The sequence below is a fragment of the Poromitra crassiceps genome, assembly GCF_964638095.1.
Source record: "Poromitra crassiceps genome assembly, chromosome: 10".
NCBI lineage: Eukaryota > Metazoa > Chordata > Actinopteri > Beryciformes > Melamphaidae > Poromitra > Poromitra crassiceps.
The window spans coordinates 30,503,140-30,527,049 of record NC_139631.1 but is presented as its reverse complement, the minus strand read 5'-3'; the positions used below and the strand labels follow the sequence as shown (position 1 = coordinate 30,527,049).

Genomic DNA, 23,910 nt, shown 5'->3' with positions numbered 1-23,910 from the left:
ACAGTCAGTCACAACTATGTGGATTCTTTTTTATTGCAAAAACGTACTCAAGACAGCATATCATACTTAAACTTATCGACCAGTCCAAGAATTACATTTCATAACAGAGCAATTGAAGCACACAAATATAACTGGACCGTTTACCCGAATATTTAAAGGCCCAATCTGGAACTATATTCTCTCGGCCTGACCATGAATAGTTTGTTTTTGAATCTATGTGGTTCATCAAATCTGATCGCAACAGAATATAAAATTACTATGTAGTAATACCCTCCAAAGAGTCTATAGATAATATTGATTTATTCAATAAAATCACAGATTGGGGCTTTAATGACAATTGTTCACTATGAGGGTAAGCAGACTTGACCATGTACCTGTGATACATGTCTGGTGACATTAACTGGAGAACAGATCCTGTACACAATTCTGGACTGGTGAACACCTTACACATAATCTAAACTAAGAAAACTACTAACAAAATTTGCCATTGTGACAAGAGAAGATAATATAACATGAGACAAATATAAGGGAAGTGAATCTGGTTAAATATCTACAGTGAGAACAGCTACTGATCCCTCATCAGATCAAACAAAAAAAAGATATTGGCGGCTACAGTGATTTCTGGTCATCGGGTCACTGATTAGTCAGAGTCGCTATCTCCATCACTGTCAGCCTCCTTCACATCCGCGCTGAACTTGTACTCCTGGTCACAGCCCATGTAGGCGTCACTCATAAAGTACAAGGTGTAGTTGTGAACGCCCATCACCGGGGCAACAAAGTCCAGCTTGACCTGCAGTGCAGTGGGGGGAAAAATCAATCAGAAGGCCATTGGTTTACTTATTGCATTTATACAGATTATATTAAATTATGTTGCAGCACCGACAATACTTCGCTCATAGCTGCCTATTTGGGGCGACTCACTGACCTTGGCTTTCTGCTGAAGAGTTAGCCTCTTGATAGAGATGAGGCTGTTAGACTTGGGGTCTCCGATCACAACCCACCAGCCCTCCTCACGTTTCTGGAACAAAATATCATTTATACAACCGGGTCAGACACACAGTTTAATGAAAACTAATTATAGAAAATTGAGAAAACTCAAGATACTTGCTACATACCTGGGGGAAGAGAGGTGCAATGACAGGCCCAGTCACCTCCTCCTCTCTCTCTAGCTGAACCAGAACCAGCACTGGACTACCACTGTGAATTAATATGGAAACAGGCACACTTTATATTAACACGTGTTGCCTATTTAAATTCAGAATTTCTATTTTGTCATGAAACTATTGACAATATCCACAATGAAATCAAGATTCCTCTTTGCCTCATCAAATGTTAAATGTGTATGATGTTAATGCCAGATCTAAAATCGGTCCATCAACGCCAAGCAGCTGTTCTGTGTCTGTACTTTTTCCTTCACAATATTATTAGTACAGTATTTTTAACAGCCATTACTTCCTCTAATAGTAATGCTGACAGAATCCATTCAGCGTACCTCTTGATGTTGTCCTTCTCTGCCACCTCATAAGACAGCTCGATGTTGGGGTAGCGGTTACAGAAGCGAGCCACATCGGCCATCTGGCCGTCTGAGAGCTGCAGCAGGGGAGTGCGCTCTTCATCCTCCATCTCCATGATGTCAAAGATACTCTCCACACCCTAAAAGATGGAGGAGAAGGGGATCAGTTTCAAGTAGTTAAGTCCCATAGACGACATGGTACAGTGCCATTCTGGCACTTTTACATTGTCAGTGAGCCAAATATAAACATCTATTTTAGTTGCTCTATCATGATGATTGATGACAATGTCAGCCTCCACTGTCAGCAGACTGCATTGTGTTAAAACTAATACTACCAAGCATAACGGGAGACCATTAGCATCGATAGAGTATTACCGGTAGCTGTAAACGGCAAGTAGATTTTCTCAAACACTTTCAGCCTAAGTATTAGTTTACCTTGTCTGTGCAACGCTTGATGTGCTCAGAGGTAAAGAAGGGCAGTTGTTTGAGGTAGGAGTCCTTGGACCACATGGCCTGGGTGACCATCTGGGCCAGCTCCATAGCTGCCAGTGCAGGACTCAGCCAGCCGTTACTGGACAGCACGTCCACACAGGCCTGGATCAGACGGACCGCCTACAAACAGCACAAACACACACATTTTAAACCATAACACACTTGGATCCAGAAATACTGTATAACAGTCTCGGTGTATGGTTTGTTCCCCTGAAGCAGACAGAGTGTCAACATCTTCGGGCATCCTAACCTTGCTGAGGATCTCCTCCGTGTCCGACTGGAGCTCAGCACTCAGCTGCATCCTGGACAGATGGGCTTGCAGTAGCAGGTTAGTCTTCACATGGGGGTCGTTGAACTTGGGGTTGTTCAGTTTGTGGGGGACTTTCTGTGCAAGCTGAAATATAAAAAGGAGTTGTTCCAACCAAATCAGTTTATTGACAAGCAATGGAAGGATGTGTTTATGTTTATTCAAAAGTAATGAGGAAAGCTGGTCATTCATATTTGAGTTACGTCAACATAGTGGGCTTACCTGTCGGAGTAGTGCATCTTCATGGTGTCTGATGGGAATGTTCTTGTACTCGGCGGCGTTGGAGATGATCTCAATCAGCCCACGGATCTTTGTCTTGGCATTCAGGGACATGCTGAACAACTCTGCCATACACAAACGTAAACAACACATAGGTCACCTTCAGGAAGGATCTATGACAAGCATGACATGTCAGGCAGTTTCAACAGATTTTCAGTGAGTATGGTAGAAAAGTTGTGTTGGCACAAACCGATGGTGGTGTAGTTGATGTAGTAGTAGGCTGCAATCATGCCCAAATTGAGGGGAGCCACATCCATCTCATCCTCAATGCTGATACATTTGGACTGCTCCAGGTCATGTAGCGTGTTCTCCACCAGTTCAGACAGGTGGTCCGACAGGTGACGATGGGACATGCCTGACGGGCAGAGAGAGTGCATATCACACAAAACCCTACACTCGAAACTTGACAAGTTTGTTTTGTCGCGTCTATTAGCCTTTAAATCTGAGCATGTGCAGTGTAGTCTAGGGAATCTGTGAGAAAAAATTACCCAACCTTAAACAAATTGCAACAGAAATTATTTGTGTTGTATTCAGCTCTTGAAACCTTCCAATTTAACATACTGAAAATCCCAGAAAATCCCAGTAGTGGAACATTCTCAAAATTGGCATTGTCTCCACAAAGGAGGTGATGTTTTCGGTGCTGTTTTTCTGACCGTTTGTCTGTTAGCAGGAGGATTACGGCAAAACACATCTGCTCTAAGTTCGTACTGATTCAGAGTTCTGTGAATCTCAGATCCAGCGCTTGGGTGCGCTTTAGAGTGCCACCCGCGCGGACTGATGCAAGCAGGAGATCTCTTTTTTACTTTGGCCCTTGGTCTTGGAATGACCTTCAAACCCGCCTTAAACTTGCCTCTCTGGTCTCTTTATATAGTTTCAAACAAAAACTAGCTGAGGTCCTTGCCACCTGCTGTTCCTGCTTTGAGGTGTAGCACTCTTCTTCTTGACTTTTTACTAGCTGTTCTCTCATGTTGATGAGGCATGCTTTTGATTGTACTGTTTTATTGCATTGGTCTTTTAGATCATTTCTATTTGTCTTAAATTTTCTCCATTTTGAGTTGATGGTGGTCAAATGACAGAAATTTTTTGTATTTGTACTTGTGTATTTTGTATGACGTGAAACGTGCTTTTGCCTTCTTGGCCAGATCACCCTTGAGAAAGAGACCTCGGTCTCAATGGGTTTTTATTTTCTGGTTAAATAAAGGTTTGATTGATTGATTGAAAACTACTGGGCCGATTTTCATGAAACTTGGTGGAAGGGTGTAGCGTGGGCCAAGGAAGAACCCATTACATTTTGAAGCGGATCTGATCCGGGTCGGCTCAATGGAGGGGGCGGGGCTAGGGAAAAGAGTCCGTTGCTAGGGATAGGAAGGTCGTAGAGAGTCTGGATTCGAGAGGTGGGTAGGGGGCATGGACAGGTGTATGTGGGAGGGGGTGTGGTCAGGAAAGGGGTGGGGCTAGGGAAACGCTCTACCAAACATACTGTAACATAACAAAACAAAACATAAAAAATGTAAGTGTGGCTAATATGTTCTAATAGTTAGTGGAAAAGGGTGAGTTTTCATGCACATCTTGTTCCCTCAGACAGCCATCGCAAACCATAACTTCATAGTCATGTCATTCACGAGTCTCGCATTGGAGGCAATTTGATTTCGGCAAGGCACAGCGCAAGTTGTAGCTCAAATATGCAGACGAGTGGACAGGTAGGCTAAGTCTCCATATCCGAAGGTTATGGGTAAGTTGACCGCCATTTATTGTCTGTTACCAATGACAGTCATTGTCTGTTACCATTCTATTAGTTCTTTAGAGATATTTTGTGTTCACAAAATCTTAGCAGAAAAGAATCCTCAGGTCTTGAAAGATGAGCCAGAATCCTCAAAAAAACCCTCTGGCAGAAGCTACCTACAGTAAAAAAAAAACGGCTGGCAGTGAATGTGTTAATAATAGCTTATTACGATACTTGTACTATCTGTTATTCATTTTCTTTGTGCAAATAAACAATAATCAAACATAAATAAACAATAAACACTTACTCTGGAGATGATGTAGCCTACCACTTGTGCTCTTCTCCCTACTTATACTCCAACCACTTATAAAGCCTCAGCCAGGCGGTAATGCAACATAAAGGATGCCAACTGCCATAAAACACCACAGAAGGATTTATTACATCACTGATGACATCACAATTGCTCGAGTGACATCACTGATGACATCACAATTGCTCAAGTGACATCACTGATGACATCACAATTGCTCAAGTGTCATCACTGATGACATCACAATTGCTCAAGTGACATCACTGATGACATCACTGATACATGACAATCGTGACATCACAATCGTGGCACACACACCGCCCGCCCACTTATTGGACCATAACATCAGAACCATTAATGGCCACAACACATTCCATGTTATGGGCATTATAGCTGGAGTTACACCAGAGAGCCAAACCAGTACCTCTGATAGCTGTGACATAGCAGCAGTTGGACACATCAATATCCAAAATCAGAGACCCCCTGGCCTTTCATCCATGTCCTATGGGAGGATTGAGAATGCCACAGGTGTGTGATTCTCATGAACATGGTACAACTCATAGCAAAACTCAAAGATATCAAGTAGGATCTAATTTCACCATTCAAATTGAAATTATAATCCACTAGGCATCTTGCACCCTACGCAAGTGCGCCTGCCTTGCAGCTCGCTGAGCTAGCCCTGCAGCTCGCATAAGCAGCTGCTTCGCATTGGAGGCAATTTGATTTTGGCAAGGCACAGCGCAAGTTGTAGCTCAAACATGCAGACGCGTGGACAGGTAGGCTAAGTATTCTCCATATCCGAAGGTTATGGATAAGTTGACCGCCATTTATCGTCTGTTACCAATGACAGTCTTTGTGTGTTACCATTCAAAGTAGGCTAGCTTAATAAGCACTTACTAGTTAGCTAATAGCTTACTAATAGGTATAGCTTAATAATAGCTAATTAAGATACTTTCTAAGGTACTATCTGTTGTTATTCATTTTCTTTGTGCAAATAAACAATAAACAAACATAAATAAACAATTATAGCTGCTGCGCAGCAATGGGTCGTGGCCGGGCAAGTCTCAAGGCTTTGAGCTAGAGTCCCCAAGTCAAGGCTGAAGTCTTTTAGCTATACTCCAAGTCAAGTCTCACGTCTTTGGTCACAAGTCCAAGTCAAGTCTCAAGTCTCTTATGGATGAGCGTTCTATCATCTGCTTCTGCTGCATGCCATCCAGTCTGCTTAGAACATTGCATAGCTAAAACTAAGGGATTCAAAGCAGGTTCAGGTTTCTTTGCAGCATGTAGCTTTCTCATCATCTGATTCCGTTTTTTGTTGCGAGGCATCTCACAACAATACAAGTAGGAATCAGTATATTCACAAACAAAAGTAGTAGTTACTTGCCTCACTGTTGTAGAGTGGATGAGGTACTGGTGGAGTTGATGTTAGATGGAGAGGGAGGCTGAGCGATTAATAGCCACCTGGGGAGTTTGTATCTCTTCGGTCCTACGCTGCAGGTCTGTGGGGTCACACAACTGATGTACCAGCAGGAGCTGCTTTTTCGTCTTATGGACAGACTGGATGCTTGCTGGTGGTGTTTTATGGGACTGGCTGCTTGCGTGTAAAAAGACACACTGCTTCCACTTATATAGGGTGAGCCAGGAAGGATTTATGACATCACTGATGACATCACAATTGCTCGAGTGACATCACTGATGGCATCACAATTGCTCGAGATGATGTCATCAGTGGGACGGACAGACAAACAGACAAACAAACAGAGCCCTAGCTCCCTTAGATAGATAGATGTGCTCATTTTTGATGTATTTCCAGACACTTTTAGAGACACTGTGAGGGAATAAATTCATTACCGTGACACATTTTTAATTGGAAATATGAAACAAACTTTTTTTTCAATGGCAAGCACTTCAATAATGCTCAAGGGTAATGGGTATCACCCAAAATGTGTATGATTAACAAATACGAAGTTGTAGCTAACATTGTGAGAAATTACATGTTGTATTACGACTACCGTAAATTCCGGACTATTGCCGCGGCTTTTTCCCCGTTTTTTGGTCCTGCGGCTTATATAACGGTGCGGCTTATCTATGGATTTTTTCAGAAAAAAAAAAAAAATACAAATAAAATCTCTCTTTTTTAGCACTCTTTCTAACTATAAATCCACTTCTGTTTTAATTTCCTCTCTTGCCCTCTTTTCACCACACCGCGGACACTGTGTGTGCACTGTAAAAATAAACAAAGGTGGTGTTGTGTTATGTTGTTTTGTTGAAATGTTACGGTAATACGGTAAATGGGAGCTTCCTCAAACAGCCATCTCTTTCCCGACAATCCCCTCTGTGCGTGACCCCTTACATATGGTAATTACGGTAAGCAAACGGCCACTCGGCCAACAACTCCCTCCCCCGACTACCAGGAGAAAATCACAAACTTCGGCGAATTCACACAAAGGAAGATCAAGGAATATTCCATCGAACCGGAGCAGATCATAAATATGGATGAAGTGCCTTTGACGTTCGACCTGCCACTCACTCGGACTGTTAACAAGAAAGGTGAATCGTCGATCACATTGAGAACCACTGGGCACGAGAGAACGAATTTCACTTGTGTTCTGGCCTGCTCTGCATCTGGAGTCAAGCTGCCGCCAATGGTGATTTTTAAGCGGATTACGATGCCGAAAGAGAAAATTCCCAGTGGGATATGCCTCAGAGTCAACAAGAAAGGGTGGATGATGGAAAGTGTCATGAAGGAGATGGCTGGCTGGCTGAGTGCTACGTCAAGCGCCCTGGAGGATTCTTTCACCAAAAAAAAGCTTTGCTCGTTCTCGACAGCATGAGGGCTCATATAACAGATTCCGTGAAAGCAGCCATCAAGACCACAAACTCCATTCGGGTTCCGAAAGGCTGGACTGCTGCGTGATGATGACGCCGGCACAGCTGGGCGCCTTCAGAGGCTGTTCGATTCCGACACCGACAGTGACGAAGAGGAGTTCCTTGGTTTTGAGAGTGACAACGAAGGAGAGAGGAGAGTGGTTGACGAAGCCACCCTGAACCTGTTCGTTTCCGACACTGAAGTTGAGGACTTTGCTGGTTTCAGTACGGAGGAAGAAGAGGAAGACGAGGATTAGTGACTTGACTTTGACTCTGACTCTGTTTTTGACGCTGCACCTTCACCTAAAAGATGAAGACAAGGATTACGGTACCTGGTTTGATTGTTGACAGCACCTTTTGTTGAAATGTTAATAAATGGGAGCTTCCCCAAACAGCCATCTCTTTCCCGACATTCCTCTCTGTGCACGAACCCTTACATATGGTAATTAAACATCAAAACACCCGCGGCTTATAGTCCGGTGCGGCTTATATATGTAAAAAACAGTCAATTTTGGTGCTGCGGCTTATATACCGGTGCGCCTTATAGTCCGGAATTTACGGTACATACTTACATGAGAAAATAAAAATCTGTTCTACTTAGAGACTCAACAACCATTTCTGTGGATTCCTTGCCCCCAAAAATGTGGAAATAGACACCAAATTTGTAATTCTAGGTCTAGTTGGAGTCAAGATATGGCCAACATTTTAATAGTGGCAGCCATTTTGAAAGAATGTAATTTTAACATATTTCCACTAATGGGATTTTCTGGGATTTTTAATATAGTGTTTTGGGCATCAATATAAACATAAAAATGTGAAAATAAATTCTGTTGCAATTAGTTTAAGGTCAAACCTTATTTTCCCTAGACTAAAAACCCTACACTCGAAACTTGACAAGTTTGTTTTGTCGCGTCTATTAGCCTTTAAATCTGAGCATGTGCAGTGGCTCACCCTGCAGGTTGTAGTAGTTGGGGTTCTGGGTCATACGGCGGTAGAGGAACGTCCAGGTCAGGTAGTCCACAGCATCCTGCTTGTTCTCCACCGTCTTGGTGACGATCTCAGCGTTGAAGTGGTCATGGAGACAGTGGTCCAGGTGAGACTCCACTGGCAGTGGCTCGTACAGGAACTTCTTGAAGAAATCCTGTCAAGGAAGGGGAAAGAATCAATTTGGTTTGTTCTGACCATTATATCTTCATATCTGAATAAGAAATGGGTGGGTGGCTTGCTACCTTCTTGGAGCCCTGACACATGATGACACAGCGTCCCTCGTCATCTAGCATGGGCCTGTTGGCCTTGCCTACCATCTGGAGGACGTCATATATGGGATAGTCCACATAGCTGCACACAAAGCGAGGAGAATGTCACCGACACAATATGTACAGTACACATACGTTTTTACAGTCACCTTATGAATTCCACAAGAGTATCCGACCAATGGGAAGCCTTACGCATGGATTTTGCCATTGTAGTACTGGGTGTCCATGACGATGACAAGATGTGCAGAGATATTGGTGCCCCAGCAGAGTGAACGGGAGGCTACCACCACCTGAACTGCGCCTGTTGAATGAGAAGGACCAATGATGCACATCAGAAATGATCACTCAACTCTAGGCCTTCAGAGACCACCAAGCTGGACGTGAAGAAGACCGGTTAGTCATACCCGAGTTGAAGAGCTGCTCCACTATTTTGCGTTCAGTGGTCGACAGGCCCTCGTGCAGGTACCCCACCCCATTGGCCAGAGTCTCCTTCAGGGTTGCATCGCCTATTTTCTCCAGGAATGGAGCCAGGTCTTTCTCAGTGCAATGCAAGAACCTAGGTAGAGACAAAAACAATGCTTGCTTTATCGTGTCAAGGTGCGATTGATTCCCCACCTTCAGCTGTACCGTAATCAATTCCTTTTCTACAAGCATGTTCATCAGTTGAGACTAACCTCTGAGGAACCACGTCAGCAGCACAAAAGGTAAGGATGTCGATGGCTGTGAGGCGGGTCTGTCTGCGCGATGGGACGAACACCACGGCTGGTTTGGAGGGAGAGTGCTTCATGATGGCGTGATACACTGGCTTAGCCATGGACAGCAGGCGAGTTTGAGTGTGACTCACATTGAAGCCCTAAAGAGAGCAGAAAGGAGGCGCAACAGTAATTCAAGCAGCTGATTAATAAGATTAAGGTGTGTTTAGGGTGTCCGTCAATTTCATCAGGTTAAATTCAACACTAATCTTTTAAACTTTTACTTTAAAACCTTTTCATAACTGGAATGTAAAAACACACACACGATATCAGAAGGTTTGCATTAATACTGGGCACAGTGGGCAGATGTCTAACTGGAAAGAACAATAGACAAAATCTAAAAGTGAATTCAAGACATTTCAAGGCCTTTAATTTAAATTAAGACATTTTAAACCGTTTTCCATACCTGGATGTGCAGCTCCAGAGGCACGGGCCTGACGTTGGGGTGAAAGTTGAACGTGGCCGTGGTACTGCAGCCCAGCCAGTGGGCCACATCTTTGGCATTGGACAAAGATGAGCTGAGGGCCACGATGCGGATGGGACGCTCAATCTGAGAGGAGATGTACCTCATCCTGGAGCAGATGACCTCCAACACAGGCTAATTAAAAGAAAGTGTGTACTTTAATATGCATGTACAGTCAACAAATTACTATCACAGTACACTACCTAATTAAGTGGTATATGGAATTGCAAAGAAATCATCACAAAGCAGGGACGCAATCTTACCCCATTTTCTCCTCCAATGAGGTGCGTCTCATCCACAATGAAGAGGCTGACGTTCTGGACGTTCTTCCTCTGCTTCCAGCGGCGAGACAGGATGTCCCATTTGTCTGGGGTACTGACAATAATGTCCCCTTTCCCCAACAGCTTCAGGTCTGTGCTCGTCTCTCCGGTCAGCAGCACCACCTTCTTGTTCAGGACGTCCTGGAACTTCTGGTGCCAGTCAATAAACACCTGATAGACAAAGATGCAAGGAATTATGATTTATGTTCATAATAATAATAATGATTTATTGGCTTTATATAGTGCCTTTCTAGATACCCAAAGCGCTTCACATATCAGGGGAGGGAACTCAACTCATCCACCACCGATGTGTAGATGGAAAGAAATAGTTTTGATAAGCAAACGTCCAAATGACTCGGTACCTGTTCAGCCAGTGCCTCCATGGGAGTGATGTAGACACAGCGGCCCTCTGCATTGTGCAGCAGCATCCTTAGGATGGCAAACTCAGCACAGATGGTCTTTCCACTGCCGGTGGGAGCTCCCACAAACATGTTATCGTCACTGTTGTACACCGCATTGAACACTGGAGGGACAGAAACAAACAGAAACAATGCAACTAAGTCTAGAGAATAATGAGAGTGAAAATGGTTGAATGAGAGTGAAAATGGTTGGTCATCACTAAGAAATTAAAAATGTATTCCTGAATCCCAAATCTCACTTTGAGACCTTTATCAGCTCAAAGTTCTCCTTTCATGAAACGAAAACACGTTTTGGAGAATGGCGTCGTAGTTTCTCTGCTTTTTCTTGTTCCTTACCTTGCGTCTGGATGGGGTTGAAGAAGGGGAACTTGTTCTGGTAGAGAGTCTCAAAGGCAGAGTTCCTGAGAGCAGTCACAGGCAGGGGCTGCAGGTCCAGCAGCTCAGTAGGCGGGGGATACTTCTCTGGCAGGATCAGGTGACGGAAAGACACTGGAAGCTGAGTCTCACAAGCTGAGAACAAAAGAAAGAAGTGAGCTACGCTTACATTTAAGAACATTATGTGGATTATATTTAACACACGCTTGTAACAAGTTACTTACAAAGCCAGCGGTCTGAGGCCACACGGATGAAGTACTGCGGTGGCAGAGGCTCAAACACGGGAACGAAGAACGTGACGAGGTGTTCGTCCTGGGCGTACTTGGCTTTCAGCAGGAAGTACTCGTGGTGGAGGATCACCTCGCTGTCCACATCCTCAACCAGGATCCAGAAGGCCTCAGATGAGCCATGAATCTAAATGGGCAACAGAGTGAGTGTCAAGTCTACGAAATGCAGATATTTGAGGTGGAGCACATCATGGGACGGATCTTACGACTGACCTTGTCATCCCACTGGAAGTCAGGAGTGATGGTGAGCTCCACTTTGAGTGTGGAGCGGGTGATGGGCTGCAGGTGCACAGCCAAGTCCAGCTTGGGGAACTGGTGAACATATTTGTGGATAGTCTTCCCCATCTTTGGCATACGGATCAGCTCACCTGAACACAAAGAATACTTCCAATTACTCTTCCGGACGGGGAGGGCATTCAATAAGCATGTGTGACGGGGATGGAAACTCACCAATCTCATTGTGGTTGAGGTCATAGAGACGCTCGAAGGGGAAGTTCTTCTTCTCGATCTTCTTGATCACTTCCTCAGGCAGCTTCTTGAACTGTCGCAGTGGGGACATCGACTGCCACCTGTGAGGAACGGGGATACAGAAGATCAACAGCCTGCCTCGTCGAATAAAACCGCATTATGCGCTTGCTGCAAAGCAACGTGAAAACAAGAGCCTATTTCAGTCTGGAGAGAAAGCATTGATGGACTCACATCCTCTTGTCGATCATCTTGCAGAGATTCATGGTCTTGTCTGTGAGCTGAGCCCAGCCCCTGTTCAGTACAATCTCAAATATGGCCCGCATCAGTCTTCCAGCACTCTGGAGGGGAAATAAGTGTTATGTGATATCTATATTTTAATGGGGGGGGGTTGCCGTTCTTAAGAACTGTATGGACAACGTACAATTTTGAAGGGCAACAGCCTAAAAGTCAACTTTCATGGCAAAAATAATGAGGGGAGGTCTTTGCTGTACCTGTGTGACATACACCATGTCAGCCATGAGAGCAAAGCCCTCCAGTTTGAGTTGAGAGATGAACGCCTGGAGCAGCACATTGATCTGAAAACACACAAAGTACAAGAACAATTCTCTTCACTGGGTTTTGGTAGCTCATTGTAAAACGTGACGTATGACTTCAGGTACAGTTAATCTGTGTACTGGGGGGGTGATACAAAGCCATGATCATCATCATGACCAAGTATCATACTTAGTTGATTGTAACAGAGTATCCTAAATTATATCATTCAAGACAAATTGTCAAGACCTTTAATAAGAGCCTTTAATGTGATGAGAAGAATGTTGCCTAGTTTATGGATTGGCGCAAGTTAATTGAGGCTATAGTGGAATACATGTAATCTGAAATCAACCACATTCTCATTATTGTCTTTTACAACCTCGGCACTAACAATGCCTCTATTTTGTTAGCAGAGTTCTCTGAATAAACATAATTGTTCAAATTCATCACTGGCCATGAGTTGAGGTCTAACCTTAGCGCTAGGCTCCTCGATGCTTTCCTTCACTGGAATAGGAACCCTTTCCAGCAGCTTCTGAAGTTCCAGCTTCTCTTCCTGAAAAGACAACGCTACATGTCACCATTTAAACATAGCGTGTCTAATTATATTTCGCTGGGGATTAAAATGGAAAACCTTGATGGTCCAGAATCAGCCATACCTCTCTCACGGTGATGTTCCTGAACTCAGAGGAAAGTGAGAAGACGCGGAAGAGCTCAATCTCACTGAGAGTGGGCTTCAGCAGCTGGTTGTACGTTTGAATCGAGTCGTGAGTGATGTAGAAGTGGCTGGCAATACGTCCCAGGTCTGTAACCTTAAGGTAGGGAAGGAAGGAAAGAAATGTCACATTTTAAAGTCCAATTTTAAAAGGCACCTGAATCACACAAAAAGATTGATCAAACACACGCTCAGTTGAAATAGGTGCATACCTGGAAGGTGCCAGTCCTCTTGTCATACTTGATGAGGCTGTTCTTGTCCAGGACATTGGCTGCGGTGTGCACCAGGTCCATCCTGCGCCTCTCTAGCAGGGGGTCTGCACTACGGTCGTCGTGGGAGACACCGTACAGGGTGGGGTTGCGGAGCATGCGCACATACAGGTAGGTGTAGCCAAGCCAGTTGACTGCATCCTGGCAACAGCAAGGAGAATAGGTGAGACATTTTCAAAGGGATTTGATTAACTGTTCCTTTGATCATTTTTGATGAGGCGTCTTTGCATGCCAGCCACTAACCTTTACATTCTGCACGTTGCCCAGTACTATCTCAGCATTGAGCATGTCCGGCAGCTTGGCCACCATCTGGCTCTCTATGGGCAGCTGCTGGTTGAGCAGAGACAGATAGTACTGCAGCTCTCCATGGGACGTGATCAGGATACCCTCTCCCTTGGTGTCGTACTGGGGACGGCCCGCTCGACCAAGCATCTGAAATAATAAATAATGATATGTATTTATTCCACAGCCAGGCTAGAAGACAAGCGTTACTGTCGCTTAGAGCCCAGCCAGCTCAGACTGACCTGTAAAATGTCCAGGGCTCCCAGTTCAGTCCATCTGCCTTTCTCAGGACTATACACCTGGGTGCCTTTGATGATGACGGTGTGTGCTGGCAGGTTGACACCCCAGGCCAGGGTGGCTGTGGACACCAGAACCTGGATGTGCCGATCCGCAAACAGATCCTCCACCAGGGTACGGTCCACTCTGGTCATACCAGCGTGGTGGATAGCAAAGCCATAGGGTAGCAAATCCTTCAGCTCAAGGTTCTGTAAGAGCAAGATCAGGCATTCATCTACCAGGATTTTGAAAAGGTACTAAATATACCTTATTTTGAATGTGCTCATCTGACCCAGTTTGCTGCAGTGATCTAAGGTTAGTGGAGCTCACCTTGCACTGCTCTGCCTCTGTCCTCAACACTTCTGTGGATGCCGAACCCTCTCTGAGGAAAAGACCTAGAGTGTCCTTCTCCAGGCACATATCCCTGATGGCCCTGGCAGTCTTTCCCGTCTCCTTCCGGGAGTGGACAAAAACCAGCACCTATTGGAGATGAATAAATGTCATGAGGGCCTCATATCTGGTTACATATAGTTGGGTATGCATGCATGTAAAGTAGCTCAATAACCATGCCATGGTTAGAGGTATTTCCCCACCAGAGTCACCCATAAAACATGTATGCAGTCACAGTATTCTATTCTAAAGCATGGATAAAAGTGTCTATCAAATAGCATGTGCCGTGTGTTAGCTCACTTGGGGATGGACATGTTAGACAGGCCTCACCTGGTTCTTCCCAGCATGCTCCATGATCTTCTCATAGACAATCTCATTCATGATCTGGAAGCGTTTGATAGCCTTCTTCTCAGTGATACCCACATAAGTCTGCTCCAAGGGAACAGGGCGGAAACTACAAAGAAGGTGAACATATTTATCAGAGTGGAATATACAACAAGTCCAAAAAACTGAAACACTGCTGTAGTCACTGGGCTGTGGTCTTATTTCAGGGTGCTTGCACCATTTATAAAGTATAAAATGTAATGCTTTTGAAGACTTTTTAAGACCTCAACAAATAGAATTTAAGACCCCAAAAATGTCAAAACCCCAAACAATTTTAGAAAATAGACAACTTTTGTTGTCTATTTGTGTATAGACTGTCAAGGCTGATATACTTGTTACTTCCCAATCTGGTTAATACACATAATAAAGGTTAAGTGTCCAGATTAGAATAAAGAGGATGGTTCAAAAGTTGAAAAGTGATTTTTTTTTAACATGATTGGCATGTCTACACAGTCGCAATTTTTCAGTGCAATATACTAGGGACTGATAAGAGCGAGAAGACCTATTTTAGATTTAGAATGTAAATTGTCTATAAAATAATATACCGGTAATTGAAATTTCACATAAGATCAACATTTATTTTATTTATCCAGATTAATTTTGGCCCTTCATAGGAAAGAATTTGGGCACCTCTGCACTAGGGTCAGTCGTGTACTCGCATGAAAAGGAGCTAAAAGGTGCTTCAGATAAAAACAACCAACATGGTATATGATGTATATATATGTAAAACATTACCTGTTGTCAAAGTAGAAGAGTCCTTTGGCAGGGTCTACGCGCAGGCAGGTAGCCACGTCCTCGTAGTTGGGCAGTGTGGCACTGAGACCCAGCAGACGGACATCCTCCTGGGTCAGCTCCACATTGCGGATGGTCCTGGCCACCAGGGACTCCAACACAGGTCCGCGGTCATCGTGCAGCAGGTGGATTTCATCCTACACAGCATCGTCAAGTTTGATGTCAAATAGTCTGCAGTGCACATAAAATGTGATCTATGTTGCACTAGGGGAGTTTTACCACTGTGCCGGTTTTCCAAGATGGGCTCAACACTTACAATGATGATGAGGCGCACTAGCTGGGTGTAGGTGCGCTCTCCGCCTTTACGTGTGATGATGTCCCATTTCTCTGGGGTGCAGACGATAATCTGGGTGGCGTTGATCTCCTCCTTACAGAGCTGGTGGTCGCCTGTCAGCTCAGAGACGGTGATGCCATAACTCGCCAAGCGCTGGATGTTGAGAGGAAGGCAGGCAAGATGACCAAACCATTGAACCATATTGTAGATGTGACTTCCCCTTTAAATACACATGTAGAGGCGGGGCTAAGCAGAAATAAAAAAACAGTGAAAAGTGCTCACCTTACTAAAGCTTCCCACCATCTCCTGTACCAGTGAGCGCATGGGGGCAATGTAGATGATTTTGAAGTCGTCTACATTGATGGTTCCGTCCAGGTTTATGTGCTTTCCAATTTCCCTCAGCATCGCCATCAGGGCAACGTTGGTCTTACCTGCTCCCTGCACGCACAAAGGAATGCCATCATTATAGGAGAGAATATCATTTTTCAAAAGGCGTTGCGATGTCATTAATGGATTCACATGAGCAGGCCCTTTGAACGATGTGCGACAGTCTATGGATCAAAAGCTACGTTTACTCACCGTAGGTGCGCACACCAGCAGGTTCTCGTCGGTCTCCATGGCTGTCTTAAACAGCTTGCTCTGGATGCGGTTCAGGGTTTTGAATCCTTCAAACCCAGCCTGGGCATACTTCGGCAGCTTCTCAATAGGAAAAAGCACCTGATGACAGCATGATGTGTTGCGGTTAGGACCACAATGCTGATCTATACATTGCTTATCAAGTGGGAGTCTTTGCATTAAGTGCTGTATAACTGAGCACTGTAACATACAACCAACATACAAACCTCATCATCCGCAAAGGGCTTTGGTTTGAGGGCAGGCACGTGAACTTCTTCATAGCCTTTGCGCTGCTTGCGAAAAGAGCCGTCTGGCAGCTGGCACCTCTTGTTGGCCATGAAGTGGCTGCCCTGGGTGAATGTCAGGTCCTCTAGATCCAGCAGCTGCCGAGGCGCCAATGACTGTAGGTCAAGACAGGTGGAAGATCACAGATATGCTTTTAACTACAATGCATGGATGCCTTCCACAGCTATTTTATTTTTGGATAGTGGTTACATTTCTCATCAGATATTGTGGTGGAATTTTGCGAGACACACAGGCCTGGAACAGTGAAATAATTTCTCTGTAAGAAATTGTCAACAGGTCTTATCTCAGGAAGCAGAGGGCCGCCTCAGAGCAACAGGGTGGTCCCTGTGACGTCCTGAGTGAGACTTGCGTGCCAGGAGGCCTATATAAGGGTTGTATATTTACAATAAAGTAGACCAATTATCAATTCCAGGACTGTGTGACTGTCTTTCTTAGAGGGTTTTTGAGGGTATCTGTCTTGTTGTCTTGCAGACGACTGACACGGGCGTGCATTCTGAATGTGCCCCATCCTTTGAGATTATTTAACTGAATTCATTAATGGAAGCATCCTAAACCGTGGTGGAATTGTAACAGCCATTATTCAAAGGGGGATAGATAGGGCGTAAATTATCCTCCTCTTTATTGACACATTGCTAATGTAAGATTCAATACTTTATTGCCATGTCAACAGAGTTTATAGGCATTTGCCTCAGTGCAGCTCTTAAAAACAGACAACAATAACATAGAACACACACAGGTAATAAAAAAAGGAATAAGAACAGCAAAAACAGTTATCCAATTTATACATTCAAACATACATAATATGGTGTGAGAACCATTGTAAGGTGCATTCTGCTACAACATTGCTAATGTATTTACCTCTCCATGGTCAACGTCCATTGACTCCAAGTCGTCAACACGAGACTTCCTCAGCCTTTCTCTGCGAGATCGCTCCTCCTAAACAGATAAAGACCCACAATAAGGCTCCACGTATGTGAACAGGACGTGTTTACATAATTCTGGAAAGAAGACTGCCCTTACCCGAATAATATCCTCCTTCTCTGTTTCCTGCAGCTGGTAAAGAATCTTTGACAGTTCCGGATCAGACTCCATCTTTCCTACGATCCGTTCCTTTTCCGCCTCACTCTGAGCACTGGCCAGCATGGTACAATACTGGACTGTATGGCAGAAACACAACATTGATTATCAGCTCCAAAGAGCACCGGATGAAATAACTTTTTTCATCCACTCCATCCTAAGACAATGACTTACTCATGCGGCGATGCTGGCGGAGGATTTTGATGAAGTCAAAGGTGTTGAACCCCAGCAGTAAGACCAGCTGGTTCTCACATTCTCTGTCATCACTAGCAGTCTGTGGAATACGGAGACAGGTGGTCAACTGGGCTGAAAGCTCTCAAAAAATACACATGCGTCTGTACTCAAGAGAAACAGCAAAACAGAATGATAGAAATACCTTGAGGATGTCCAAGACCTCATCTGCTTTCTTTTGGGAGACAATGGCATCATCATAGAAGCGACTGAGCTGACGCTGGAGCCAAAAGGCATCAATGTCGCGAGGGTGTAGGTCCTTTTTCTTCGCTGTCATCACATCGCCTGTGACACCAAGCTAGATGCAAGAGAAACCAATACATGTATTGTGTAGTGCGCAATATTACAAAAACAAATGATTAGCTTTGTATATTTAGTAGCCGGGTGCAATGCAGATATCGATGTAGATGTTGGACTTACATTGGCTGAAAGAGCACAGCCCACACCTGCCTCTTCTCCTTCACTGTCTTCATCTGAGTGTTCGTCTCGTACCTCCCCAAACTGGTCCTCGTCACCTTCCTTAATAATGGGGGGAAATAAATCAAAGACAACCTATTCAGCCCAGACAATTTTGATTTGTATATATATTATTTAAAACTGTACCTCAGTACAAGTGTTAGTGCAAATGTGGGATAACTCAGAGCTGCGATTTTTAAGAAAATGGCAAACTCACCTCCTCATCAGATTCAAATTGTACATTCACACCGTAGGTTTCATCAATGTTGTCATCTGTGGAGGAAAGTATTAAGAGATATTAGTACAGTCACGGCATGCCATTGGGGTGGTGGGACTATCAATCAGAAAGAGAAGTGTTTTTTTAACCTCTTAAATGGCATTTTCTTCGGAAATAGGTGGATTTTTAAGAGGTTAACCTGCTATAGCAGATGAGTACGCAATCAGTGGATGTGAAACATTCCTCCATAGTTCCTTCTTTTGTACATACCCATATTCTGTAACTCTTTATCACCGCCGTAGTCAGAGATCTTCTTTCCCACATTGACCAGCACATGGTAGCGTGTGTCATCAGCAGGCCCAAGAAGCTGTTCTACTTCACGCCGCCTCTCCTTATCTCTCATTTTATCATTCTTCAGCACTGCTAGCACTTCATCAGCCGCTCCACACAGAATATCACGCGGCTGCGGAAATACATATTAACCAAGTCAAAGGATGCTTCAGGTATTGGTCAGCGATACTCACTGACATCTTGAATAACAGTACTTTGCACTTGTTTGAGGGTTTCTCTGACCTGATCTCCCAAGGCAGCCTGGATGAAGCTGAGCAACATTTCGTAGGTCTCTCTCGTTTCTTTGGTTTTCGGCTTGTACACGATGCCCACCATTTCATCGATGCCCTCAGACAGAAGGGTGAGGCCCTTCATTTTGATGATGTCGTGCCTGTCCTCGTCTCTCTTTCGCCTCCTGCGTAAACAAAACAAAAGGAAATTAAAAGGATCGAGGTGTCACCATTCTGACTCAACACACCCTAAAATCATATATTTCTGTTAGGTGACAGACAGACGCAAGAGTAATGTGGTGTGGTACTAACTTTGCACGCCTCTCTTCAAGCATCTGAGGTTTGGTCCTCTGAGACTTGTCACCCATTTTGGTCCCCTCCAGTTTCCCCACCAGGGACAGCACTTCTCCCGTGGGTTCATCTCGCCGTGTGCGGTCGATCAGAGAGCGATCAGCTTGCAGCACCAAGTTTGAGTTCTGACACATGAAGCACAGGGACAGTGAGAAAGTTTGTGGGCCAGAATAGCCTTCTCTAGGCTAATTGCTAACAGTTAGCGGAGTAAATACGGACGAGCCTCACTACAATCAATCGAATGTTTGCATCATAACGTTACATTTCGAACAGAAAAACATACACTAATAACTGAGTGTTGCTTAGTAAAGAGTTGGCTCAAAAAACATACTCACCGCTTTGTACTCATACTGCAAGCTACGCGCAGTCACATCCGCCATGGTGGGACTGTTGTATTTTAGCTACGCTACGTTGTCGCACTTTGACTCAATGCGGAACCGCCAGCTAACGCAAAGTAGCTGCAGAGTCAAGTTCACTCTGTCTCTCTTATGAAGACGTCTGAAGCATCCGCACAGTAATGTGATTTACACAATATAATTACTTTGCAAAAGATAAATGTGTCTTTCATACGTTAGGACGCTACACGAGCGCACAACGCACAAGCCGTCGTTTCCGTTTCCAGGATCAAGGGTCACGCCAAGAAGTACAAACAAGAGGGTCCGCGTAGGTACACAACTACACAACTAGCGCCCCTGCTGGTTGTGTTCACTCCCAGTTTACTCCTAAGTGAAACTGAAAGCTTCTTGCTCTACTACAGCCAGCGGACTGTTCTGTTTTGAGGTTTACAAAAAGGGAGTCGAGTATATACAGGTGAATTACAGGCTCTGGTGTGACAAACCTGGCTCGGAATCGGAAACTACGCAATATTTAAGAACACGAATAGCCCGACTCGACGGACAGTAACCTGTGTGTGAGGCAAGTAGTGTTTAATTGTGATTGCTAGTCCCTTCCTGCTGGGGGAAAAAGCTGCTTAAGATGGCTGCTGGTTTTAGCTGATTTAGTTGATTTTAAGATGGTTAGGCCGGTTGGTCAAGCTGGTTACAGGCTGATGCAGCTGGTCACCGAGCTGGGCCAAAGCTCAGGCTGGTCATGCAGCCAGAAAAGTTGGTTGGACAGGCTCGTGGCTGGTGCAGCTGGTCATCCAGCTGGGCCAGAGGTAGTCTGGGCACTTTAGGCCAGAGGTCAGGCTGGTCACTCAATTGGACTCAGTGGGTCACTCACACCGTTGCCTCACAGCAAGAAGGTACTGGGTTCGGACCCCGGTCCATCCCAGGTCCTTTCTGTGTGGAGTTTGCATGTTCCCCCTGTGTTCGTGTGGGTTTCCCCCACCATCAAATGTCTCCTGTCAAAGACATGTATGTTAGGTTAATAATACTCCTGTCACTGCCCTGGAATTAAGTGAATAATTTAGGTCTCTATAGTGGGGTCAACATCCATGATTTCAGACGGTGTAAAATCGTATCGGCATTCTCATTCTCAGCCTGTTTCTAGTAATAATAAACAAATTAACTATTTCTAAAATGCATCATTTGATTGCTGTTTAATCACTTTTTTAACTAATTTGATTACTGTAATGGTGGCAGAATGTCTTAGTGTTGATCAGAAAAAGTGGTTATAATAAACGAAATACACTCATAATAGGCTATCAGTTGTGCTTTATTAGTAGGAGTGTTAGATCCTGAACTAATGACATAAAAGACTCCTCTCCTTGTCTCCTCTCTAGAAATGGCCTCAGCTATCAGTCTCCTGTATGAAGAGCAGTTCCTGTGCTCTATCTGTCTGGATGTTTTCACTGAGCCTGTCTCTATTCCATGCGGACACAACTTCTGCAAAGCCTGTATCACCAAATATTGGGACCACAATGACCAATGTGATTGTCCAATGTGTAAAAAGTCATTTGCCAACAGACCAGACCTCTTTGTCAATACTTTGGTCTCTGAAATGACAGCTCAGTTCAGGAAGTCTGTTGACGTGAATGCTCCCAGCACTGAAAGCTGCATCCGAGAAGCTGCCAAGCCAGTGGAGGTTCCCTGTGACGTCTGCTCTGGCACCAAGCTCAAGGCCTCGAAGTCCTGCCTGGTGTGTTTGGCCTCTTATTGTGAGACTCACCTAGAGCCTCATCAGAGAGTCGCAGCCTGGAAGAGACACAAGCTGGTCGATCCTGTGGAGAATCTGGAGGACAGGATGTGTAAGAAACATGGCAAGTTTTTAGACCTTTTCTGCAGGACTGACCAGATATGTGTTTGTGTCATGTGTAAAGAACATAAGACTCATGATACAGTCCCTTTAGAGGAAGTGTATGAAGAGAAGAAGGCTCAGCTGGGGAAGAAGAAGGCAGAAGTACAGGAGATGATAGAAGAACGACAACGGAAGATTCAGGAAATGAAAGCTTCAATGCAGCTCAACAAGAAAGATACAGAGGAAGAGATAGCTAAGAGTGTTGAGGTCTTCACTGCTCTGGTGGCCTCCATTAAAATAAAACAGGCTGAGCTGATTGCGGTGATTGAAGAGAAGCAGAGAGCAGCAGAGAAACAGTCTGAAGGCTTCATCAAAGAGCTGGAGCAGGAAATCGGCGAGCTCCAGAGGAGAAGCACTGAGCTGGAGCGTCTCTCTCACACTGAAGACCACCTGCACCTCCTCCAGAGCTTCCCATCCTGCTGCTCCTCTCCACACACCAACAACTGGTCTGGCATCAGTGTCCACGCTCATCTGTGTGTGGAGATGGTGAGGAGAGCTGTGGCTCAGCTGGAGAATACACTCACTAAAGAGATGACCACTCTGCTTCAACACATAGAGAGGATTAAGGAAGACCTGGAGAAGCTCCCAGAAGACGTTAAGCTGAGGAGTATCCAGCAGCTGTATGCAGTGGATGTGACCCTTGACCCTAATACAGCACACCCTGAACTCATCCTGTCTGATGATGGGAAACAGGTGAGATCTGGAGACATACATCAGGATCTCCCCGACAACCCAGAGAGGTTTGATCATGATATTGATGTTCTGGGAAAGGAGGGGTTTTCTTCAGGGAGATTTTTCTTTGAGGTTCGGGTAAAAGGGAATGAATGGGATATAGGAGTAGTTAGAGAGTCAAGCAACAGGAAGGGAGAAATCTTATACAACCCAGAAGAAGGGCACTGGCTTATATGGCTGAGAGATGGAAATGACTACAGGGCTCTAGATGATCCAAGCGTTCCCCTCTCTCTGAGACGGAAGCCTGAGAAGGTCGGCGTGTTTGTAGATTATGAGGAGGGACTGGTGTCCTTCTATGATGTGGAGGCCCAGTCTCTGATCTACTCTTTCACTGGCTGCACCTTCAAGGAGAAGATCTATCCATTCCTTAGTCCAAGTATTTCTGATGGGGAAGGAAACTCTGCGCCACTGATCATCACACCCGTCAAATACACAGAATGAGGTCGCTTTGAGCTTACAAGATCACAGTGATCTCACTCCAAAAAAAGAATCATCTGTATATTAATGTAATCACTTAAAGGGGGACTAACCCCCTAGATATGTATTAGAACAGTGATTTGAAAATACCTATGGAAAAAACCAAGAAATGACATATGCTCTTGTCTATACTGGACTCTTTGGCTGTGTTGAAGTCCAGATTTTTTTTCGGAAATCGACGCCATTACAGTTTGCCTATTGCCTCAAAAATAATTTATTTGAGAGGGGCCATATCTGTATAAATATCAACAATTAGCCAACGCTGGTGGCCTGTATGGAAAGAGCTTTGCTCAAAATGGTTGAAAGTTATATCAATTTGGTAATTCAGTGGCGAACTAGAAATTTAATTATTTTTCTGCATGTAACTCTATGGCAGTGTGTTGAACTACGTTACGAGAGCAAAGTGGCATGGGCTCGTTACAGCAGCACACCGCACAATACGACAAACCCCCCGTTCTGGGGTAACACAATGCGAGATTTCTCTACGTCATTCCCTCGTCCAAGTTGCCATATAGTCCCTTTTTCATTTTAGTTTGGGGGCTTTTCGTGATTGTTGTTAAAAGTTGTGCAAAAGTTTTTTCCTCTCAGCGCAGTGCAGGCTGCCTGCGCCTCCTCCCTCCTGCTTGCCCCTTTCGGAACTGCTAACATAGCTCACGCTACTACGCAGTCCCTTATTAGTACACCGCCGATGTAGCAGAAACAGGTGCTCCGTCTGCAAAATTGTTCTAACTACTCGATAAAGTTTCGCAAATGAAATTTCAAATGTACTTACGTGCAGAAAAGGGTTGTGTGAACCTGCGCGGATGATGTAGAAACACTAGCGCCACTAATAAACATGTTTAATCCCTCACTGAACCCCAGGTCTAATTTCTTCAAAATGAATCAGCTAGAAACACTCGTCTTCTTCT

At 44.6% G+C, this 23,910-nt stretch overlaps 2 protein-coding genes across 2 annotated transcripts; one reads left to right on the top strand and one right to left on the bottom strand.

The window, feature by feature from the left end:
• Positions 1–21: 21 nt before the first annotated feature.
• snrnp200 (small nuclear ribonucleoprotein 200 (U5)) lies at positions 22–20,119 on the bottom strand. The gene is made up of 44 exons (XM_083643816.1): positions 19,891–20,119; positions 19,517–19,680; positions 19,218–19,389; positions 18,915–19,107; positions 18,645–18,700; positions 18,392–18,490; positions 18,117–18,269; positions 17,915–18,014; positions 17,684–17,820; positions 17,522–17,599; positions 16,585–16,758; positions 16,322–16,459; positions 16,025–16,180; positions 15,725–15,895; positions 15,412–15,605; positions 14,623–14,746; positions 14,233–14,382; positions 13,869–14,111; positions 13,588–13,776; positions 13,288–13,485; positions 13,020–13,172; positions 12,836–12,916; positions 12,324–12,407; positions 12,064–12,170; positions 11,815–11,933; positions 11,578–11,732; positions 11,302–11,491; positions 11,039–11,212; positions 10,646–10,806; positions 10,227–10,454; positions 9,907–10,098; positions 9,423–9,601; positions 9,153–9,304; positions 8,941–9,049; positions 8,722–8,830; positions 8,444–8,633; positions 2,782–2,946; positions 2,535–2,656; positions 2,256–2,399; positions 1,949–2,125; positions 1,493–1,653; positions 1,116–1,197; positions 926–1,018; positions 22–790 (listed from the first exon to the last, which is right to left on the bottom strand). The coding sequence occupies exons 1-44, from the start codon at positions 19,933–19,935 to the stop codon at positions 641–643; spliced, it is 6,411 nt and encodes a 2,136-aa protein (XP_083499942.1). The 5' UTR covers positions 19,936–20,119; the 3' UTR covers positions 22–640.
• Positions 20,120–21,280: 1,161 nt separating this feature from the next.
• LOC310784376 (E3 ubiquitin-protein ligase TRIM21-like) lies at positions 21,281–22,966 on the top strand (the record flags this gene model as incomplete). The annotated part of the gene is made up of 1 exon (XM_083645385.1): positions 21,281–22,966. One exon carries the CDS (start codon positions 21,281–21,283, stop codon positions 22,964–22,966), a length of 1,686 nt encoding a protein of 561 aa, XP_083501511.1.
• Positions 22,967–23,910: the final 944 nt, after the last annotated feature.

Coding starts and splice junctions, on each gene's coding strand:
- snrnp200 (XM_083643816.1), bottom strand. CDS start 19,935: ATGGCGGATGTGACTGCGCGTAGCTTGCAGTATGAGTACAAAGCG. Junction 14,383..14,622: donor AGCATGCTGGGAAGAACCAG/GTGAGGCCTGTC, acceptor CATCTCCAATAG/GTGCTGGTTTTTGTCCACTC. Junction 12,408..12,835: donor TCGAGGAGCCTAGCGCTAAG/GTTAGACCTCAA, acceptor GTGTGTTTTCAG/ATCAATGTGCTGCTCCAGGC.